General features: G+C 40.9%; 1 protein-coding gene across 2 annotated transcripts; it reads right to left on the bottom strand.

The window, feature by feature from the left end:
- Positions 1-472: 472 nt before the first annotated feature.
- Positions 473-20593, bottom strand: noc2l (NOC2-like nucleolar associated transcriptional repressor). Of its 2 annotated transcripts, none has more exons than XM_034695262.1 (18): positions 20464-20593; positions 19912-20046; positions 19610-19793; positions 19281-19521; positions 16484-16574; positions 16296-16374; positions 15923-16033; positions 15699-15812; positions 15402-15590; positions 14908-15047; positions 13749-13860; positions 11784-11897; positions 10585-10686; positions 10149-10292; positions 3804-3917; positions 3495-3630; positions 1619-1717; positions 473-805 (listed from the first exon to the last, which is right to left on the bottom strand). In XM_034695262.1, exons 1-18 carry the CDS (start codon positions 20481-20483, stop codon positions 678-680), a joined length of 2253 nt encoding a protein of 750 aa, XP_034551153.1. In that variant the 5' UTR covers positions 20484-20593; the 3' UTR covers positions 473-677. The 2 variants fall into 2 exon arrangements, with proteins under 2 accessions (XP_034551153.1, XP_034551154.1); XM_034695263.1 differs by having other exon boundaries at positions 473-802.
- Between the last annotated feature and the right edge of the window lie 122 nt (positions 20594-20715).

The following is a 20715-nucleotide window of genomic DNA, read 5'->3' as shown; positions in this document are numbered from 1 at the left end:
TCAGTGAAGGCCACTATCACCTGTTGTGTGCTGGGGAAGGAAGTTGAGAAGGAGAAGGGGATACGTTGCAGTAGGAAAGTGGAGTGTGAGCATGTGTATACACACACACAGAGAAGACAGTGGTCTGTATGGGGGGTGGGTAAAGAGTTGGCAGAGAAACAGACCAGCCTGTGTTGCTGCTCCACCACCTGGGCAGAGGGGCTTGGCACAGCATCAGACACCACCCTGCCAGCCTGGCACAGCACTGCTGCCTCAGGGCTCAACACCCGCCTCTCTGTACCCCTCCTCTTGGCCGGCCTAGCCGGGCTCGCCGAGGCTCATAGCTCTCTCCAAATAGCCCGCCCTCACAACGCCTGAGGGTGCCTACAGGTGTGCACATGTACAGAAGACACAAATGACTCGCTTCAGGTGCATCAACATGCACGTACATGCTTCAATTAATTAGTTAAAAAAAAAGATCAAGGAAACAATCTGGACTCTTAAACTCATTTTATACAATTCAATGCTTCAAAAAACTAAATCATGAACATGTTTGAACTGTACAGGTTAAGCAATACAACATTCAAAAGTTAAGAAAAGAAGACTAAGTCTGGGATTATTTGGTGGTAAAGACGGTTAAGATAGGAGAGCATCAGAGTCTGTCAGGGGAGCTCTAGAGTGTGTGCATCCGGGAAATCTCAGTCATCATCAGACAGCTCCAGGTCCTCCACCACATCCTCGCCTCCCTCCGCCATCTTCATCAGAGCAGAGGAGGATAGCGGCTGTGGGGCTTTGGAGGCCTTTTCATCATCATCATCATCATCATCTAGAACACAGATAGAAGGAACTTTAACTTCAAACTCAGCCACAGGACGCCATGAAGGGTAATTACATAGGAAGATGTTATACAGCGATACATTAATGTTTAAATAAGACAATATTTAGTCAAATATCTTAGACTTGATCATTTTTTTCTCCACTTAGTATTTCAAGATCACCACATCAGTCCACCTCTTTATCCTCTACACTCACTGGCTGTTGTGCACAGTAATTGTGTGCTTTAAGCTTTTATTCAGAACGGTTGATGGACTACTTTGGTTTCATTTCACGTTGAGGCACTTCAAGAGTTTTATTTGATATTGGTTTAGCTTATTTAACAGGAGGGCAGATGACATCTGTCAACTTGCACAAAATTGATGTTTAGACAGAGGTAAATGGAAAAAGAAGGATTGGAATTTTACAGCAAAGTTCATTCATTTGACAACTTGTACAATTAACTCATTTCAAAACACAAATATAAGTCTGTTATTAATGATTTCACTAAGTTTATATTCATATATGATATGATAAGATGTATAAGGTAAAGAGTCTTTAATATAAAAGTAAATAGTGATTACTGCTGCTGGTTTTTAAAATTCAAGAGTGACATCTTAACCCTTGAAGCTCTTTGAAAAAGGTGAATGTTTTACCTCTTTTAGCTGCAGCCGCCAAAAGAAGGAGACTCGCACTGATAGTAGGATATTACACACACCTTCTATATGTATGATGTATGAATAGAAACACAGCAAACTGCACTTTCACTAAGTTAAATTAAGGCTGATAAAGTAACACTTTTTTTTAACCTTCATATTGTACCAACCTGAGTCTCCCCCTGATATCCCCTCATCATCGCTCATGTCCAACATATCCTCAAGATCATCATCTTCATCGTCATCAGACTTGCGGGCGCCCTTTTTACCTGAGGGGAAGCAGAGACAAACATTACAGAGTTTAATTTTGTATTGCAGTGCTTTTTTTCCCAGACATTCTTAAGCTTGCGTTGGTGCACCGCTGACGTCTGAGGACTTTGGAGACACCTATATGTGGGCCAGGCTTCAGAGGCAGCTGGAAGTGTCTATTTCCTCCAGAGATGGAACTGAGAGTCGATTACAGACGCCGCTGCTGCTGCAGCACAAACACCCATGACAGTTTACTACCGGCAATTTCAGACATCTTATGCTCACGGCCTAAATATAGCAAATGGAGATAACAGGCAGGTTCCACAGCTACCACGATGATGGGAAAGTCGGTGTGTGTTTGTGTGTGTGTGTGTGCAAGGAAGAGAAGTTTGGAGTTTGTCTCAATTTGTGTTGTGCTACACTTGTATGTTTGTGTGTTGTTTAGCCAAAGGGACAACTGGGGTCCACAGGCTTTGAAGTTGAGGTATGACGAGAGTCTGGAGGCGTGGAGGAGGGAAGCAAAACACGGCTACTTCCTCTGTCTGCTACAGTGCTAACACACAAGTACAATAAGTGCAGACACCCACACATACACAGACTATCAAAAAACACGAGGTGCTTCCCTTCCCATCTAAATTTAAGAAGACAAAAATACTCCCAAAAAAAACGTCTCTGCAGTAGTACCTCAGAGGTTGCCCCCAAATGACCTGGAAGACTCATGACCCACACACACCGACACACAACACACACAGACACATGCACATCAATCTAAATCATCAGCCCCCTCCTCTCACACTCCCCCTCTTTCCGGAGTGTGCGAGACCACAAAGAGCTTTGGTGAGCTGCCCAAAAGCTTTTGGCTCTTCAAGACTGGACGAGACGGCGGTGGGTGTGTTCTTGCTTCTGTGCTATCATCAACACATGTGTGTGTGTCTTTGTGTGTGCACGTGTTGTGAGGACATGTGCGGGCAGCTGGTTGGAGCCCACAGAGCCAGAAAGAGAGAGCGAGTGAGAAAGATAGAATGAAGGAGGGAGAAGGAGGGGGGGAGGGGGGGAGTGGGAGCGGCCACCTCTGGCTGTTCCACCAGGCTGGTTTGAATTAGGATCCCCCGCTGGGATCCAAGCCTGTACTTCCTGTCGGGGGGTTTCAGTTCGTGTGTGTGCACAAGGTGTGGGAGGGGTGGATAGAGAGTTAGAGGCGGAGGCCCGTCGCTCGCCGGCAGCTGCCCATCCGTTTGTAGGGACTCTCCCTGCAATGAAGTCCAGATGCAGAAAAAAAAAATCCCCCTGCCGCCTACTCCTTTCCTCTGTGACCCAGCAGAGGCTTTTTTCTGCTTGGAGCGTGTCCGAGTGTAAAGCTGTAAAAGCGAGGGTGCAGCTGACTGTGACCTGTGGACGACCCCGTGAGGACGAGACAAACTGGGGTTAAAGAAAGATAGAGCCGACGTTCTAAAAAACCTGTCTCAGGCAGAAGTTCTCTTGAGTTTCAGACTCAACTGTTGCTCAGTAACGGCTTCTGTGGAGCTCAAAAACTTAGAGCTCTATTGTAACTTCACGTTTCTTAATCTTTAAGTGTCTTGTGCAGATACTTAGAAAACAGACTGAACCGTCAACGCCTCCTTCACTTTGCTTCTGCACTGTAGAGGAGCAAGCAGCGGCAAAACAAATCCCCACAGGCCGAGACGTCTCATCCCACTGTCGCACAAGTAATACCCTTCAGCAGGGGAAGTCTTTCATGAGAGTGAAGAAAGTGTGTGTATGTGCGTGCGTGCATGCATGCATGTGATGTCAGCTTGCCTCTGAATTTGAATCCTCCACCATCTTCATCTGATTCACTGTCAGACTCAAACAGATCCTTGAACTCCTTCTTGTCCTCGACCTTCTTGTCCTGAATCTTCCTGCGTTTGATCTCTGGGAGGTCCAGATCCTCCATCTGTACAAACACAAAAACAGCAGCGTGAACACACGACTCTGCCTTCACTGAGTCAAAAGTGATAATCAGAAAGCAACTGGGGGTACATTTGAAGCATGACCATTTCATGATTTATTAAAAAGAGCACTCGGGATGAGGCAGATGTTAGTTGGTCTTGTAGTTGAGATAGTTACCCTCTCTTTTCCTGAGATCTCCAGCTGGATCTCCTTCTCCCTCAGCTTCTTCCACTGGCTGTAGTACCTGCTGAGGGGAGTGCCCTCCACCTGTGTCTGCTTCTCCCAGGCCGCCTGAAAGAAGACGAGGTGATTTCACTTTATTGTTGAAGAGTGTCTACATGTGGGTCTATTTTAACAGGAAGCTGGTCTGTGCATGCACATTTTGAAATGAATGATAAAACAAGAATAAGTGAGGTTGTTATTATTCAGAATCTTCAAGGAGACTCTTTTCAGCAGGTTCCTCCTGGTGTTAAAGTTTTCTTGCTACGCGAGACTTCCTACAGAAACCGAAAATAAATGCACCAGGAGAAAGAGATTGACGGGTGAGACAGTGATGAGAGTCAGAAAACAGATTGACGATGCCTGAAAGAGGAGACCGGCGGATCTCCTCCAGCCCCTAAAGGTCTTTGTAGATGATATTGATTAAACCAAATCACATTACCTGACCAACAAATTCAATAGAGTGAACAGATCGCGGCCTTCTGCGCCCGTTAGCTTAACACATTTACAACAATTTGCTGTGCAGCTATTAAGATGGGTGACATGTATGTGCTGTGAAAAAAAAGGGACAAGACAATGAAATGGAGACACTACTACTGAATTTACTGAGACAAAAACAGCTAAATATTTCTACACAGAGCCCGCAGAGAGAGACAAGAAACATTAGAGTGTGACCCGGACAGAGACAGGGCATTATTAATTAGGCTAGCTCTCAGTTTGGGAGACATGTCAGTGGGAGGTGGGGGGCTGGAGGGGGGCCGTGGCCTTTTCCACAGCAGCGGCAGCAGCAGCAGCAGCAGCAGCAAGACTGTCCTCTCTCCTTTTCGTGCTGTGACACCTCCACCGCTGCTACTGTACCGGGGAGTGGATGCTATAGCGACAACCTCCACTGAGCACGGATCAGCAGCAACAAGAGCTGATGCTGCTGTATGTCTACTTGGTCAACCCCCCACGCACACACACACACTTCCATTCCATGCATGTAGGCAACATCTTATCAGCTAAACTTCAGAAGAAAATCCTATTTCATTTATATTTAACCCCTCTTCTTAAAACTCTGCACTGGCTCCCTGTTTCTTTTAGAATTGATTTTAAAGTTATTTTACTTGTTTTTAAAGCTCTTAACAGCCTTGCTCCTCCATACATCACTGATCTCCTGTCACTTTATGTTCCAACCCGATCACTGAGGTCCTCGAATGCTTCCCTTTTAAATGTTCCTCGTGTGTCTCATACAACCACCGGCCTGAGAGCTTTCTGTTTTTACGCCCCTTTAATCTTTGGAACTCTTTGCCTCTGGACATTAAAACGGCGAGCTTTCTGAGTGTTTTTAAAAGTAAACTTAAGACTTACCTTTTTAATCTAACTTTTAATTTGGAGTAATTTATTTTTAGCCCTGGATTGCATTATTATTATTTTTATTATTTTTATTATTATTTTAATCATTAGCATTTTATTTTAAAATGTTTTTTGCCTTTTTGCCTTTATTTTATATTACAGCTGAAGAGAGACAGGAAATGTGGAGAGTAGAGAGCGGGGGAAGAAATGCAGGAAATGGTCGACCAACCGGGAATCGAGCCGGCGACCCCTGCGACGAGGACTGTCGCCTCTGTATGTGGGGCGCTTAGACCGCTATGCCACCAGTGCCCCTTCATTATTATTTTAATCATTATTATTTTAATCATTGCTTTAACATTTATCTATCTTTTTCAATTATTTGTTTATGTATTTATTTCTTGTATTCATCTGATCTTGTTAACGCTACCTTATTTTTAACTTTTCTTTCCACTATTTTTTATTTATTTTATTTTACTGTATTGATTTTATTTTATTTTTAAGTGAAAGGTGCAATATAAATAAAGTTGAGTTGAGTTATATATCTATCAACTCTAAATATGAAGACCCTCAGCAGATGCAGAGTCATATAAATGTGTGTACAGGGAGCATACAAGACAGAGCAACTCAGCACAGGACACACACTAATCATCACTCATAAGGCTGAGGCGCCTCCAGTTAAAGAGCTTATTACAGCTTCCACTAACCACAGGGTCATCAGTGTTCTCCACACATGGGGAACTATCTGAATGATCCATATCACATGATGTAGGGTGCATGGCACAAGTGCACTTAGGGGACAGTAAAACCCTTTTGAACTAAACACTGCATCTTCTGGACTCAAAGTATGACGTAAAGTGGTCTTACACCTTGATAATCAATTGTTGTTTTTGGCCTAACAAGAATCAAAAGCACAAATGAACTGTGACTTTACCTGTGCTCACCCTGCCTCAGCACTCATTGCACGTAAGCCAGGTGATCTGCAAGCTAAAGCTAGCAGAGTAATTGCAAAAAAATGCAGTTTGATATGTTTTAATGATGATAACGGTTCAATGTGTAATAACACAGCAGCTGCCTTGTTCTGCACAGCAGTGAGGCAGAGTGAGTGAGGTCATGTTTTTTTGGGGGTGTGGCTTCAGTAGTCTCTGGTGGGATATGTTCACAATCTGGCTCACTCCTGCTGTTTTTCTAAAAGTTGCCTGCTGCCACAGCTTTTAGAATTCCAGGTCCCATCAATGGAGCTGGTTGACCATCATCAATGATTACACCAATCACACCAACCCACACAGCTGATGGGATATCGCCAAAAGCAGAGACTACAGAGGACGTATTATGTCAGAGTTATGTAAAAGCCAAAGGGATACCTGGAAAGACTCCCAGCCTAATTATCTATATTCATATAACCTGTTCATTTTCTTATGTACTATGACTAAGGATCCACTGATGTTGATATACTACCACTTCGAGGTCTTGCCTATGCACAAATACATTCTAAGTTTTTTTTCTTTTTTTTACTAATGTACTGAATTATAAATGCTTTAAATAGATTTTAGATAGATAGGTTCACAGCAGAGTTTTGACTGTTTTCACCTAAATGTAAGACAGAGTTTTATTCCTCAAAACACATCTGAAAAAAGTGGTATCGTCTAATATTTGGGGTTTAGTAATCAATTGACAGCTTAAACTGTCGAGGCTCAAATCCAAAGGGGGTCGTGCTTTCTCTGTCAGAGCTCCTCGACTTTGGAACGACCTCCCTGAGGAGATAAGGCTCGTAAAGTCAGTGACATCTTTTAAATCTCTTCTTAAAACCCATTTTTACAGACTTGCTTTTATGGGATTTTATCTTTCTAACCGCTTTTACTTCTATTTTATTATTAATTGTAATTTGTATCCAAATAATTGTTTTAAATTGTATTTGATTATTTATTGTTTTAATTTATTTCTGTTTTTTCATTTATTATTTTAATGTTTCTAATTTATCCTGAACACTTTCTAATTTTCCCGACGTGATGTCGTCCTCTTATTCTGAAAACCTCTTTTATTGTCCTTTTAATGCTTTTATTTACTTATCCATTTTTATTTATTAATTAATTAATTTTTATTTATTTATTTATCCTTGAAAAACCTCTCAACAACGATTTACTGGTCTATTTCCCACCACTTCATTCTGTTTAATTGACGTGCATTCCTTTTAACCTCTTGCGTTGCATTCTGTTTTGCATTGTTAAAGTTCCTCCTCCCTGTCATTCGAAATGTTTGCTATGTTATTGAACCATGCTTTGTTTGTCAAAGCACTTGTAAACATTTGTTTTTAAAGTTGCTATATAAATAAAGTTATAATTATAATTGTAAAGCGAGTTTACCTCTCATGGCTAAGCTGCTGTGACTATCTGCTACGACATCAGGGGGATAAAAGACGGAGAGGAGCGTTGAACAAAGTTGCACAAAAGTAAGATAGGTTAACTAACTAATGAGTAACTAATGAAGCCTTTATAAAGAAAACAGTCTTCAATGCATCAGAGAAAAAAAAACTGTCAGACAGATGATATGGAATCACAGAACATAATGTACAAAGATGGCAAGCCTGAAAATATCCATGTATGTGATTGAAACACAGATCAAAGATATGCCCAGTAGCAGACCGTCATCCATCTGAAAAACTGCTGATTTTTTAAAAAGGGGACATATCATGCCCCTTTTCGAACATTTTAATACAGTCCCCTGATGTCTAAATGTAACATCCTCGCCATGTGTTAGTCAAAATCATTTATAAATCAAGCTCCAGAGGAGGTTTTGGACCAGCTCTATCACCCTTTCCAAAAACGCTCCGTTTTTGATGTGTGTGTCTTTTTAAATCCACATGAGCTCCTTTTCTCTTCCGCGAGGTGTGCCAACATAAAAAGAGCGTCATGTTACCATAGCAACTCATAAGCATGCATCAAAACATGGCTGCAGTTGACAGCACTGTCTGGCCTTTTGAACCGGAGTCAGTAAAGGCAGAATTCACACACAAGTTAGTCCGGAGTATGGAGATATCATCGGCCAAGTGTCTGGTGGAAAAAGTACCAAATACAGATAATCATAATGGTTTAGTTTTCCATACCAACATTCATTCACGACCGTGCAGTGAAGGAGCTGATTTTTTTGCTTTCACCCAAACGCCTCATGTCATGTTTGATTGACCGCTGCAGAGAGAAAGAGTGAAACCTGACTGCTCCACAAAACATCAGGGACATGCTTCTCCACTGATTTTTAAAAGAATGAGCGGAGACATTGTCTAACTTAAACTTCTGTCTGAGAAGACGGTAAATCAGGAGACTCCCAAACAGGCGAGGGGAGGATCAACGATAAACCGGACTGAAATCCACAGAGCGCGAGGGCACCATCGCTCGGCATTACAGTCATCCATAAGTTGATCAGGATGAAATCTGAAGAAATCTACACCACATTGAGTGACAGGAGGGACAAGAGGACTCTGCTGCTTGTGCTGACTTTAAAGATCGAAATAACTTAAACAATGACATCATATTTTTAGAACGGAGGTTGCCGCTTGAGTGAAACACAGCTCCATAGACCTACATGTCTGCAAACATTGGTGACTGATTATAGTAACGCCCTCCTTCAGGCAGTGTCTTGTTGTCTTGCGGTGCATGATCATGCTCATAATAATTATTAATTGTTTGATTTTAAAATGTAGTAGAAAAGAATGGATTTCTGGGTAACTATGTGAATTTTTTTTTGTTTGGTAAGAGTAAGTTATAAAGCAGATATTCAGACCTTATGTCCGACAGTTGTTTTATATTGCCTGAAGAATATCACCGAGATAACTCGTTTCAAAAAGCCTAAACTCAGCATCCAGCTTGGCTACGAATCCTTCTCATTAGAGTAAATCCATGACAGGCTTTAGGGTACCCCTAAAGGCGTGGCTCTGAAGTTGACGGTGAAGATACCAGGTGTGGATGCAGGTATAATTAGAAAAACTCACATTGTGGCGTCACAAGGCGAGCAGATTCTGAACAGAGCGTCTGATTGTGTGTGATCAGACTCAAGTGGACCACTAATTAAGAACTGGGTGGGCTTGTTTCACATTTTGTGAGTGAGTTAACACTCCAGGCACTCATGTATATGTGCATCATACTGAAAAAGTTGTTTTTTCATGATATGTCCCCTTTGAGATATGATGGTATTTAGATACCAATATCAAAAGTGCTTCATTTACACACATGATCACATTTCTTACACACTCGACTTGGAGAGAGGAAGTTGTAGAGGTGGTCAGGTGATGAACGAGAACTCTATCTAACAAATAGTCTGGGCTTTTGATGTGTGTTTTATTTGTACTCATTCTGAAGAGCACGCAGCCTCTTCAGGGTCCTCACAAGCCCTCATCAGGGCTGTTATTCTGATCTTGAGCTAACAATACTTATCTGAAGTCTATGATTACATTGATGTCTTTTACATGGACTGACAAAATAAATAGATTGGCAGCTAACAAGTCAGTCATCTAGTGTGTTGCTGAAATGAACCTTTCTGGATTTGAATCATTTTACATTGGTAAGTTTCTTTGCTGTTTGTAGTTTTAGAAACTTAAAAGTTTATATTGAGTAAAAGTGACTTGGTGAGTGACAGTGTAAAGATTTTTCATCACTGATAACTACAACAACTTCTATATTTCATACTTTTTAAGTTAATTTAAAGTAAGTTTTTCACTATTTTGTCTTTTTGTTCTTATTTTGAGCTTACATTAAAAGTTAGGTTTTGATGGAAGATTACCTTTCCAATTCATTTTCCTATCGTTCAAAGATTCACAAACTTAATACAGGGAAACCGAGGAGCCAAACGGAAAAGAACCCCCATCGGGAGAGGTCAAATGAGGACTCTGGAAAGGCATCCTGTAAAATCAGGAGAGGGCAGTCTTCCAGTGACCTCACTCCTGCTGTCTCTCACAAACAGAAACATGCACACACTCACCACAGCAGTGGCATCGGCGACTCCGAAGGCGGCCTTCTGTCTCTGTCCTGTGATGTAGCTGCTGTTCTCCTGTACCTTCTCCAGCAGCTGGCGCACCGGCTTGCAGTAATTGGCCACTTTGCATTCCTTCAGGAACGCTTTCAGCTGCAGGGACATGAGGGGGAGTTTGAGAAGGAAGGAACCACTAGAAAGGATCATCCAGTGCACTCATACAGGGCATTCAGGCAGAACAGAGGAGAGTTTGGGAAGTTTCCCCTAAAGGAAGCAGATTCACTCTGGGATATCCCAAATCATTGAATCTGACAGGCTGGGAATCGGGTTCATCGTCACTGCGACCACATTAGTTTGAATTAATCCAATCTTCAAGACTTTGTATTGAGTGAATTACAAACTTTATAAGGAGATAAAACCATTTCAGGATCAGTTCAAAGGTTACCTGCATGATGGTGGGCAGGGCAAGCTCTGGGAAGCCAATAGAGTTAGCCTGAGTGTGGAAGTATTCCAGTATCAGGTCATACAGCTGGTCAATCAACCCATCCTAAAAAACAAGAGAGAGCAGAACAATTAGATTCATACAGGTGTGTAGAAACTGGTGCAAAATTAGGGAAAACAAACCGACACCGATAAATTCTTTAGCATTATACATAAATCAAGAATGATAGAGTAGCCTAGCACAGCCTGTTTCAGACCTCTGTTTCTCTAATGTTAGATCTTAATTAGTCTGTACATCAGATCCAGTCAGGCGTGGTGTCCTCTAAAAGTATTTTCCACTGGTTCAAGATGCAATTAGATCTTAGTAAGCATAATTTAGACAGGGTACAAATTTCCCTACAAGTGTAGTAAGCCACCCAGAGACATTAATGAAAAATAGTGACAGATAAATGTTGATAAGGAAGGACAAAGTCAGTCAGCTGTACAATTTGTTTTGAGACCAGGGTGGCATGATGGATAAGCCAATCACTGCTGATGAGTCAGGACAAAAAAAAAACCTCTCTCACAATCAAAGATTGACAGAACTGAAGTTGATTTAAGTTTTATAATCTGGCTACTTTTATCCAAGCTGTCATAAAATACTGAACTTGAATTTGGTCAATGAGGACATAAAGATAAGAGACACATGGTCTGCAGTATTAGACACTTTATTGCCTTGCTTTTTTTGCCACAGCGTTAAATAATTAAAGGTTTGGACAGATCAGCGCTCGTTTAGCCCGGTCAGCTGTGAGTCTAAGAGGCAGGAGTTCGTCACAGCTGCCCAGGTGATAGAAGTTAGCAAGCAAACAGCCCTCACAAGCGGCATGCAAGGGATAATCCCACAGGGCCGTGCTGCAATCCTCTTTGCTGCAGTGCTGAGCGTGGCGACTGAGGACCAGTTTTAGAGTCCTGAGCCCTTAGTGTTGCCCTCAATCCCCTTATGTACACACGCAGGCCAGCACAGTGTTAAGAGAGCAGCGTGAAAATAACATTAAGTAAGACTTGAAGCGCTCATCTGATCAGCTGCTGCTTTCTCTCAGTGAGGGACACATGAGAAGCAGGAACACAAGGGCATCGTCACACTGAATCTTCTTCCTCAACTGCAGGGGGAATTATCTGCCCTCATATCTGTCCTTCTGACTGGTGGATCTCAGCAACACTCACCTTGTAGGCTTTCTCCATTAGGTTGACCTTGCCCAGCTTCAGGATGACTGCAAAGTTGATTGGTTTCTTACTCATTCGCCCCGGTTTCTTGTTGAAATCCACCTGTTGAAAGATCTACAAAGCAAGAAGGACAAAAATGTTCAGAAATTATACATTTTGAAATCCTATATCAGCCATTGTTCATAATCACCATTGATTTCTATCACTCTTTAGGTTTGCACTGTAACACAGAGGCTTTGAGAAAAACTGTCCTCATCATGGACCCGTCGTCGTCATTATTCAGTCGAGACACACAGTGTTCTGAAGCTTTTTACAAAAAGATCAAGCTAATGGCCTACAACAGTCAAAACCAATCAGTACATAATGAGCCACATAATTAATAAAGTCTTTATCTATAGCTTTCATATTGCTCTTGGTCTAACAGGCTTTACAGTCTGAAGATAGCTTATAATACGCACTCTGCATTTTCTGCCTGAGAGGCCTCACCTTTTCAGAATATCATGAAGCACCCAGGAACAACAACAGGTACAGTATAAAGAAACATTTTGCATTAAGGGAATAATTTCCTCAGAGTATTCCTAATAACCATGAGCATGTTTCTGCAGTTGATTTTACATACTGCAGTATTACTGAGAGGACACGCTTCTATCTTCATCTGTGAAGGTACAGTCAAGGCAATGTGTGGGCTATTTGTCTACAAGCTTTAGCTTTCACATCTGCCCACAAGTGTGCAAGTGAATTTCTGCCTTGTATTTGTGTATCATGTTATTTCTGACTCCCCATATCTTTGAGCATTTATGTGCGCGTGTGCGTGTATGCGAGTGTGTGTGGTCGTTAATGTGCTCGGTGTGCGAAGCAGAGCAACGCTCCTGGCCGGTGCTGTCTGTACAAACATAGGATGTGGTGGCGGTCTGCGGGGGAGCCAGGGGGAAGTGGGAAGGCATGGGCCAACCCTGGTGCATGCACATACACACAGACGCTCAAACACATACACGCACACACGGCTTCTAAAGCAGGAAGCTCCAAATCGTACACCCCCCTCGGAGATGCGAGAACACACACAGGCACAGACACACAGGAGGAAGGGGCTGCTTCTGCTGCTCTAATTAAAACAGTAGCAGCGTACCTCAGACCGCCTTTAACAGTGCTTTAACAAGGGAACAGTAAAGGAGGAAAAAAAACACAGGAAATATTGTGCGTCACAAATAAACACGGTTTGCTGTTGAGGGTTGGGGGAGATGGCTCTAAGAGTGTGCGGGGGAAAAAGAGGTGGGGAGTGGGCCCAAGGCAGGGAGGATGTGGTCTGCACAGCGTGTCAGGACCAGAGTGTAAACCACAACCATGCTTTTATCACTTCGGCCAAACTGCTGCATGCATGCATGTACACACTTGCAAATAAACACACACAACAGTTGTGCCCTCCCAGTGGGCAGAGCTAGTTTCAGTCGCCAATGCACCGTTCTACTCCAATGAACCACAACCCCCCCCCCCCCCACACACAGCATGCATAAACACATATACACACTTACACATAAGACACACTGAACAATCACGTGTCTAACACCTGATCCATAGAAAGTGTTGTCAGTTGGTGACCTGTGATTGGTCTGATAACAAAGGTGTTTCTCTCTGTCGCACACACAGTGCTACCTCTCAATGTGTTTCCTCCTGAGCCCCTTTAGTTGTGGCCGTTGAGACCAAAATGTCTTTCATACGCCGCCAATGTTTTCCACAGACAACCACTGACGGAACATTTCATCACATCTGCCTTGTCAGTGTTTCCATTTCTGACAAAGAAAACAAACCGACTGTTCTCTATTTAACTTTATTTAGAACCACACTTTCACTTCAGTGTGCTGGCGTTTTCTTTTAAGAGTGTCAGAAACTTGCAATCTGCATGAGCATCACTGCTCTTGCTCACAACGACAATTATCAGAGGTGGCAGGTGTTGACAGGAAGTCTTACCTCCAGGAGGAAAGGCACAACAGGGACAAATGTGTTGGTGCTGCTGGACAGCAGGGTGAGGGCTCTGCAACAATGCATCCTTAGAGGGTAATATTTGCATGTGGGTACCAGTCTGTTCAGAGAGAGAAAAGAGTGGTCAGTGTCTCCACCTGCTGTTGGAAAATATGTGACAGGGTAAGTTCACACAAATAACTGATCTAATTTTATTCTGTGTGTAAAATGAATTCTAAATCACTGCTGTCACTACAAATATAACATACAGTATTGTTAAAAATACCACTTTTTAAAATTCTGCTACCAAACTCGCCCATTGACCCCTTTTTGCGAGCATTTCCAAACAGTACTGTATCATCAGCAGACTCTTTAGTCTCACCTAAGCTCTGGCCATCATATGCAGTTAACAATTGTTGGTTTTAGAGGTATGTTCAAATAAATAGTAGGCCTGCACTAAAAAAAAAAAGTTATCAAGTTGATGGTAGCATGCTACCTCAGGTAAGTGAGGGTCCTTGACTATAAAACATACAGAAGAGTTTCTACATGGGATTTTAAGGGTTTTTAAACATTGCTAACTTTGGTAGAAAAACGTTGATATTATCAGTTATGACTTAAATTTATAAATTTTCATTAGATTTGGTTTTAGACTTAATCGAGTTGCCAATTAACTGATTAAATAGTCAAACATGTTTATCAAAAATGCTAGCACTACATACATCATATGTTGTAAATAATGCATTAAAAAACTATTGTTTCAGCTCCTTAAATGTGGAGATTTTCTGCTTTTCCTCGTTTAGAATTATTAAAAGAAAATGATCAAAGTAAGCAACTTGAAGACACCAACAAAGGCTCTCTGTAATTTGGATATGTGGCCTTCACAGCTTTCTTAGAGAAAAAAACCATTATAACCTAACCTAGCATAAGAATAATAACCTTCCTATTACATCTACATAAAAATTGGTGCTGAAGTTATTTATAATATACATTATATAGGCCACTTGACCAGACTCAGTACCAGACTGATTCAACATCGACACTCAAAGGTGGATCATTTATTTAAAGTGAATCCCAACCAATCGCACATTCTTATTGCATACTGTGCTTACTGTCTAAAATTGGAATGAAAGTCTGACATAACTTTAAGAATTTAAATTGCATGACTCACTTGATGGTGCCAATGATGACCTGGCAGAGTGGATAGATGAGCGGCTCGAGTACGTCGCTGGGGTATAAGGTGCTGAGGACCCGACACCACAGGTACAGACAGTGGATGTATTGCCAGTTATACACTGACTGGTAAGTTTCCTACAGATCACACAAAAAAACTGTTATTTTTATTATAAGCCAGAAAATGAAATGAGACAGTCCACAGTGAGCTGAACTCTGCTTGAACTTGCTTTAGAAAATTGCAATTAATTTAAAAGTTAAAAATATAGGTTTCTGCTAAAAATATACAAACACTAGAAAGCAGCTGTAGAGTTAATGAAAGTCAGTACTATAAATACAATAATCACTTTGAATCTAGTAATAACATGAAAAAGAATCCTCAAATCAATAATCATTTAATTACAGTCTTACATCTGGATCTTGTTTTTTCGTCTCTACAAAGCAGAAAAACAAAAGATCTTCCTGAAAACATACACAAGGACAAAAACTTACCTTCTTCTTCATGGTCATGGCGTTTCTGAGGTGAATGGCGAGCTGTCGGATGTAGATGAAAGCATGCTGGTATGTTGCTTGTGTGTCCAGGGAGTACATCTCTGTAAGAGTTCGCTGCATGAAGTTGATCATTGGCAGCGCATTGGGGGATGTGAACTTACAGTTCTGTACATATGAAATGTACATTTGCTGAAAACATGAATGAAAAAAGCATTAGTAGATAAAAACACTAAGTTATTTTTATTTGAAGTTTGCCGTTTCCCCTTCTATTAATGTGTCACTCTGCAATTAGCTCACCTTGAGAATAGGGCTAAGATAAGTATCCTGCTTGTGCCTGCAGATTTTGTTGAGGGCCAAAAAAGCAAGAACACGACTCGTCTCCTCTCCTGTGCTCCACTGTTTCAACAGTTGCTAAGCAAAAATACATCAGACAGAATTAGCAAAGAACAACATTTTAACTGTTTTTCAAGAATCAATTCATTATCTTATTAGATGATTTCATATGGTCACTTCTGTCTTACCTTCACCAGGTGACGACACTGTTTGGGTAGACATAGGTAATAAGGAACGAGCTGGTTTGCGTGACGCAGGACAGCGCTGATGACTGTGGACTCTGTTAGACAGGATAACAGCTACAAGTGGAGATAAAAATAAAAAGTGTGTAAGAGCAAAACCCAGGTGAACAGTGTGATATTTTATAGAAAACAAAAGATAGAGAAGATGTCAATATTATAGCATGCACAGCCATGTTAAACTGTGAATGTTCCGAGTCAAAAGTATAAACGCTGATAAAATGCTGAAGCTCGTCCTCTCCACCGAGAACACAGAAGAGGCAGACATCATTGTGAGGAAAGCAAGGAGACAAACACACTAAAACAGAACATTATGTCAAACCTGAACGACTCCACCCAGATACATCTTGATGTCGATCTGATTCCTTGGCCACTTTGGACTAGACGACGGGAGCACAAGCCTGAGAGCAAAACAGAGGAGGTAAAGTGATGAGGCTTGAACCATCCTTCCACAGCTTTATTTAAACCAGTAAGAGGAGGCAGGATGAGAATGTGACAACTAGTTCATACTTTTTATGGTCTTTGTCTGCCTTCAGGTTGAGCATCTTCTGCAGGGCCTTGTGGATATCTCTGATACAGAACAGGACCAAGGCGTTGAACACTGCAGACAGTCGAGAGAGAGAGAGAGAGAGAGAGAGAGAGAGAGAGAGAGAGAGAGAGAGAGAGAGAGAGAGAGAGAGAGAGAGAGAGAGAGAGAGATATTTTAATATATTCAAGGAATATAAAACAAAGTTAAATACATCAGTTCATGTTTCAGTATGAGTTTCATTATTCAATTAATATGATGAAACAATTGACTGGGTGTTTTGTTCAAATGACATGAAATGGTTACATGCAGAGGTCATAGAGCTGACACAAATGTCTCTTGTTATAGCCACCATGTCTGCTGCTTCTTTAAGGACTTCTAAGGTAAGTGTTAAATGTATCAAAATGATCGAAACTTTTGAGATCTATAACACAATATGGTAATTTAAAAATGTAACTTTCAAGCACAATATCTATGTCAAACTTTTTTTGAAAGGGGACACTTTCACGAAAGATAAATGGTATCTTGCCAACTAAATAAACATTTGAGTATATGCAGTCTGTGGTAGTGGTGGGCGTATCGATTCTGTGGTATCGATTAGGGATGACCACAATTAATCGATTATCGATTAATTGATTGTTAAGAAATTACTCGAAACACACATTTTTGTTATCAATTTTCCGTCACGTGGAACAAGCATCATGTGGTCTCATATTACACTCAGCTATCAGGGAGGTGTTTTAAGTTTAAAGCATGTTTCAGTGTATCAGTTGTTAAAGATGTTGCGCACAGCAGAGACGCTCAGCTGGCGGCTGCGGCTGTGCGTCAGGTCTCCCCGTGCGCTTTTTAAAAGAGGATCAATACAAAACTGCTGCCAACAACAACCCGACACAAAGGTTGACAGCTTTAAACAGGATATGTCCCACCTTTGGATACAAAGCCAACAGACAGGTGGGAAATTCTGGTACGCTACGTTTACAGACCAGCAACATCAGAGCCGTCTGGGCTTTTCTCCAGCGGGACTGATTAGGACCCGGTTGCGCTCTTGGCTGACACCTGACCGAATACACATGTTTATTTTTCTCAATAAGAACGAGTAGACAGAAAACTGGACACTGTGAGTCTGAAGTACTTTTCTGTTAGTATTATGAGCCTTCACTTTATAAGATTATGTCCGCGGAGAATATTTTAATGAGCCTGATCGTTGATATTCTGCGTGTCAAACATATACCCGTATTCAATCCCGTCAGTGATATGCATTTTGTTGCTGTAGAAAATATAATTTAGGGGGGAAAACAACGTACTTGGCATTGTTTTTGACGTAAGAATAATGTTTTTTTTAATCAATTAATCGATAATTGATCGTTAACATTTCCAAAAATCGATCACGGAAAATACTGAAAATGTACATCCCTAGTATCGATATATATTGATACTCACATGCTACTCATTTGAAGATCGATCACTCTAATGAAATATTGATACTAATTAATAAATGCGAAATAAAAGCGCATGTGTCCCTTCTGATTCTTTTAGGGTTACTTACTCCAAAGTTTTGTACCAAAGAGGCTGTTTTAAGCTTTCCAGGATGTTAATTATTTACCATGTGTTTTTCTAAATTATTTTCATTGGTTAAAAAAAGGCCACCAAAGGATTTGCATATTAAAGTTGTTAAATTAACAGTATTTTTCATGGAAGTTGTCTTTCAAGCGTTGCATTTAACTTTTTTTTTTAAATCACTGAAAGTATCGGCATTGGTATCGGGTATCGAATAAATTGCCAAAAAAGTTTGGTAACGTATCAAATCATAAAAGTGTGGTATCGCCCAGCACTAGTGTGTGGAAGTAGGTTGTTTTAATCCTCCATGGTTTTTAAGCCTCAATAGAAATTGTTCTGTGGTACTACTTCAAATACCATGTACCTGTTGTGTTTACCACAGTTGCTCCATCAAGAAAAGTTTGTTTTATCAGGTTAAAAGGAAGGCTCTTGAGTGGCTGCTTGTATTTAGAAAGAATTTCAAAACAAATGTTACAGGTCCAGCTTATCATGTGAAAAACATCTCTTAGATTTATTGAGGTGAAATATCTAAAAAAGCATCCATTCATATATATCTTAGGGATTGTTACAAAAATTCAGCATGAATTTCAAATGTTCCTCGTGTGTCTCACAGAAGCGCCAGCCAGAGAGCTTTCTGTTTTTATGCCCCCAACCTGTGGAACTCTCTGTAGGCGAGCTCTCTGGGTGTTTTTAAAAGTAAATTTAAGAACTATCTTTTTAATCTAGCTTTTAATTTTGAGTAATTTTATTTTTATTTTTGGACTGCATTATTATTATTATTATTATTATTATTATTATTTTAACAATTATTATTTGAATCACATTTATCTATTTATTTATCTATTTATTTCTTGAATTCACTTGATCTTGTTAACGCTACCTTATTTTTAACTTTTCTTTCCACTATTACTTATTTTATTAATTTTACTGTATTGGTTTTATTTTATTTTTAAGTATTTTATTTATAAGCCTGCCTTTTATAATTTTACCATTGCTGTTGTTTTCTGTCTCTCTGTTATTCTGTGAAGCCCTTTGGGCTGCATGTTTTCATGTATGAAAGGAGCTATGTAAATAAAGTTGAGTTGAGTTGAGCATGTGTGTGTAAGGTCGAACAAAGAGCAACATTTTTGACAGCCCATGATGATTTTCTACAACTAAAATTAATATACTGCTGCTCAGTTTGAGTAAACACAACATCACTTTATATCAATCCCTTAATCCTACCTGAACTGTCGGCCACTTTATAACGACACTGGCCGCCTCCTTCACCCTTGGTTGTGGCCACAGCTGCCTTAAAGGCTTGAGTGACTTCCCTAAAGAGACGGGGTGTAGGTTGCTTTTTCATGGCTGCTTTCCACTCCTGAATCATTTTGTCTGTGACTTTAATCGTCTCCACTGCCTTCTTGGATGTCTTGGTGGCTTCTTGACCATCATCATCCAAGTCTTCTTCACCAGAGCTGGCCTCCTACATGCAAAATATTTAGGAATTTAAGAATAAACCCAATAATTTTCACAAGAGAAGTCATCAACTCAAACATTAGCAGCTGGCTTACCTCCAATGCTGATGGCAATCTGTGGTACTTTTTTTCATCTTCATCCTCAGAGCTGTCTGTGTCGTCAAAGTTCAGCAGCGTTTGGTCATTCTCTTGCAGGAACTTATAGAACTCAGGATCTTTGTTCTTTAACCGGGACAGCTGTTGCTTATGCTCATTGGCCTTGCCTTTCTTCGCGTCTTCACTGTAAATAAACACAGGAGGATATAATCACTGGAGAGTTCCATGTCTGTCCTTGGGATGTTTTGATATAGCTATTGTCCTATATGTTAAAGTCAAGAGCTTCATGGAAAGTAACTTACCTCGTGGATGGATCAGATTTCTGCTCTTTAGTCTTCTTAGTGAGTCCATTCTGTTTGGGGGTGTCTTCTTCAGATTCGCCCGCAGAGTCAAACCCCGACACCAGGAATTCATCCACGCTGAGGTCTTCCAACTTCCTACAAAACAGACACACAGACCGTCCTCCTGATGAGATCTCCCACATGTGCTGGGGAGCTGTATATTGTGATTGTGACTGATTTACTCGTACAGGCAAACTTTTAAAACGTATTGTGGATTAATTGACAGCTGGCTTACAAGTTGAAAATGTCTCCTGTGATATTTAAGAATAATTAATTTTTACGACAAGTAAAGTTTTATTCTTGACCAGCACTGGATAGGCAAACATTTAGCTAGCGTTGTTAGCATAGATGGCTAAGACACCATCACACATGGTGTTAACTTTAGGTAAACCGAGTCCTGTTAGCCCATCAGTTTACTCTGCGGTGTGTCAGCACCTTACTACACAGAGACGGGTCATATTTAACGGTAAAACTCACAATAAGAAGTACAAAGTAAAGAAAACCTCCACATACCTCTTCTGTTTGCCTGCCATGCTGGATGTAAAAACGTGACAGCGTTCAACCCCAATACCCACAATCCCTTGGTGCAAAACGAGGAATTGGTTTTATGTTTCATGGGTTCACCATGCCTGAAGATAACTGTGTTTACAAATTTGAGGAGAGGAGCATGGGTGTTTTTCATCCAACTATATTAACGGAAGAGGATTAGGGCCATTGGGGGGGGAAAAATAAGGTCGATTTTATTTATTTAATATTATGAGAAAA

The sequence above is a fragment of the Notolabrus celidotus genome, chromosome 11, assembly GCF_009762535.1.
Source record: "Notolabrus celidotus isolate fNotCel1 chromosome 11, fNotCel1.pri, whole genome shotgun sequence".
Lineage (NCBI taxonomy): Eukaryota > Metazoa > Chordata > Actinopteri > Labriformes > Labridae > Notolabrus > Notolabrus celidotus.
Note: the sequence above shows the minus strand (reverse complement) of the source record. Positions and strands in the feature narration are given on the sequence as shown.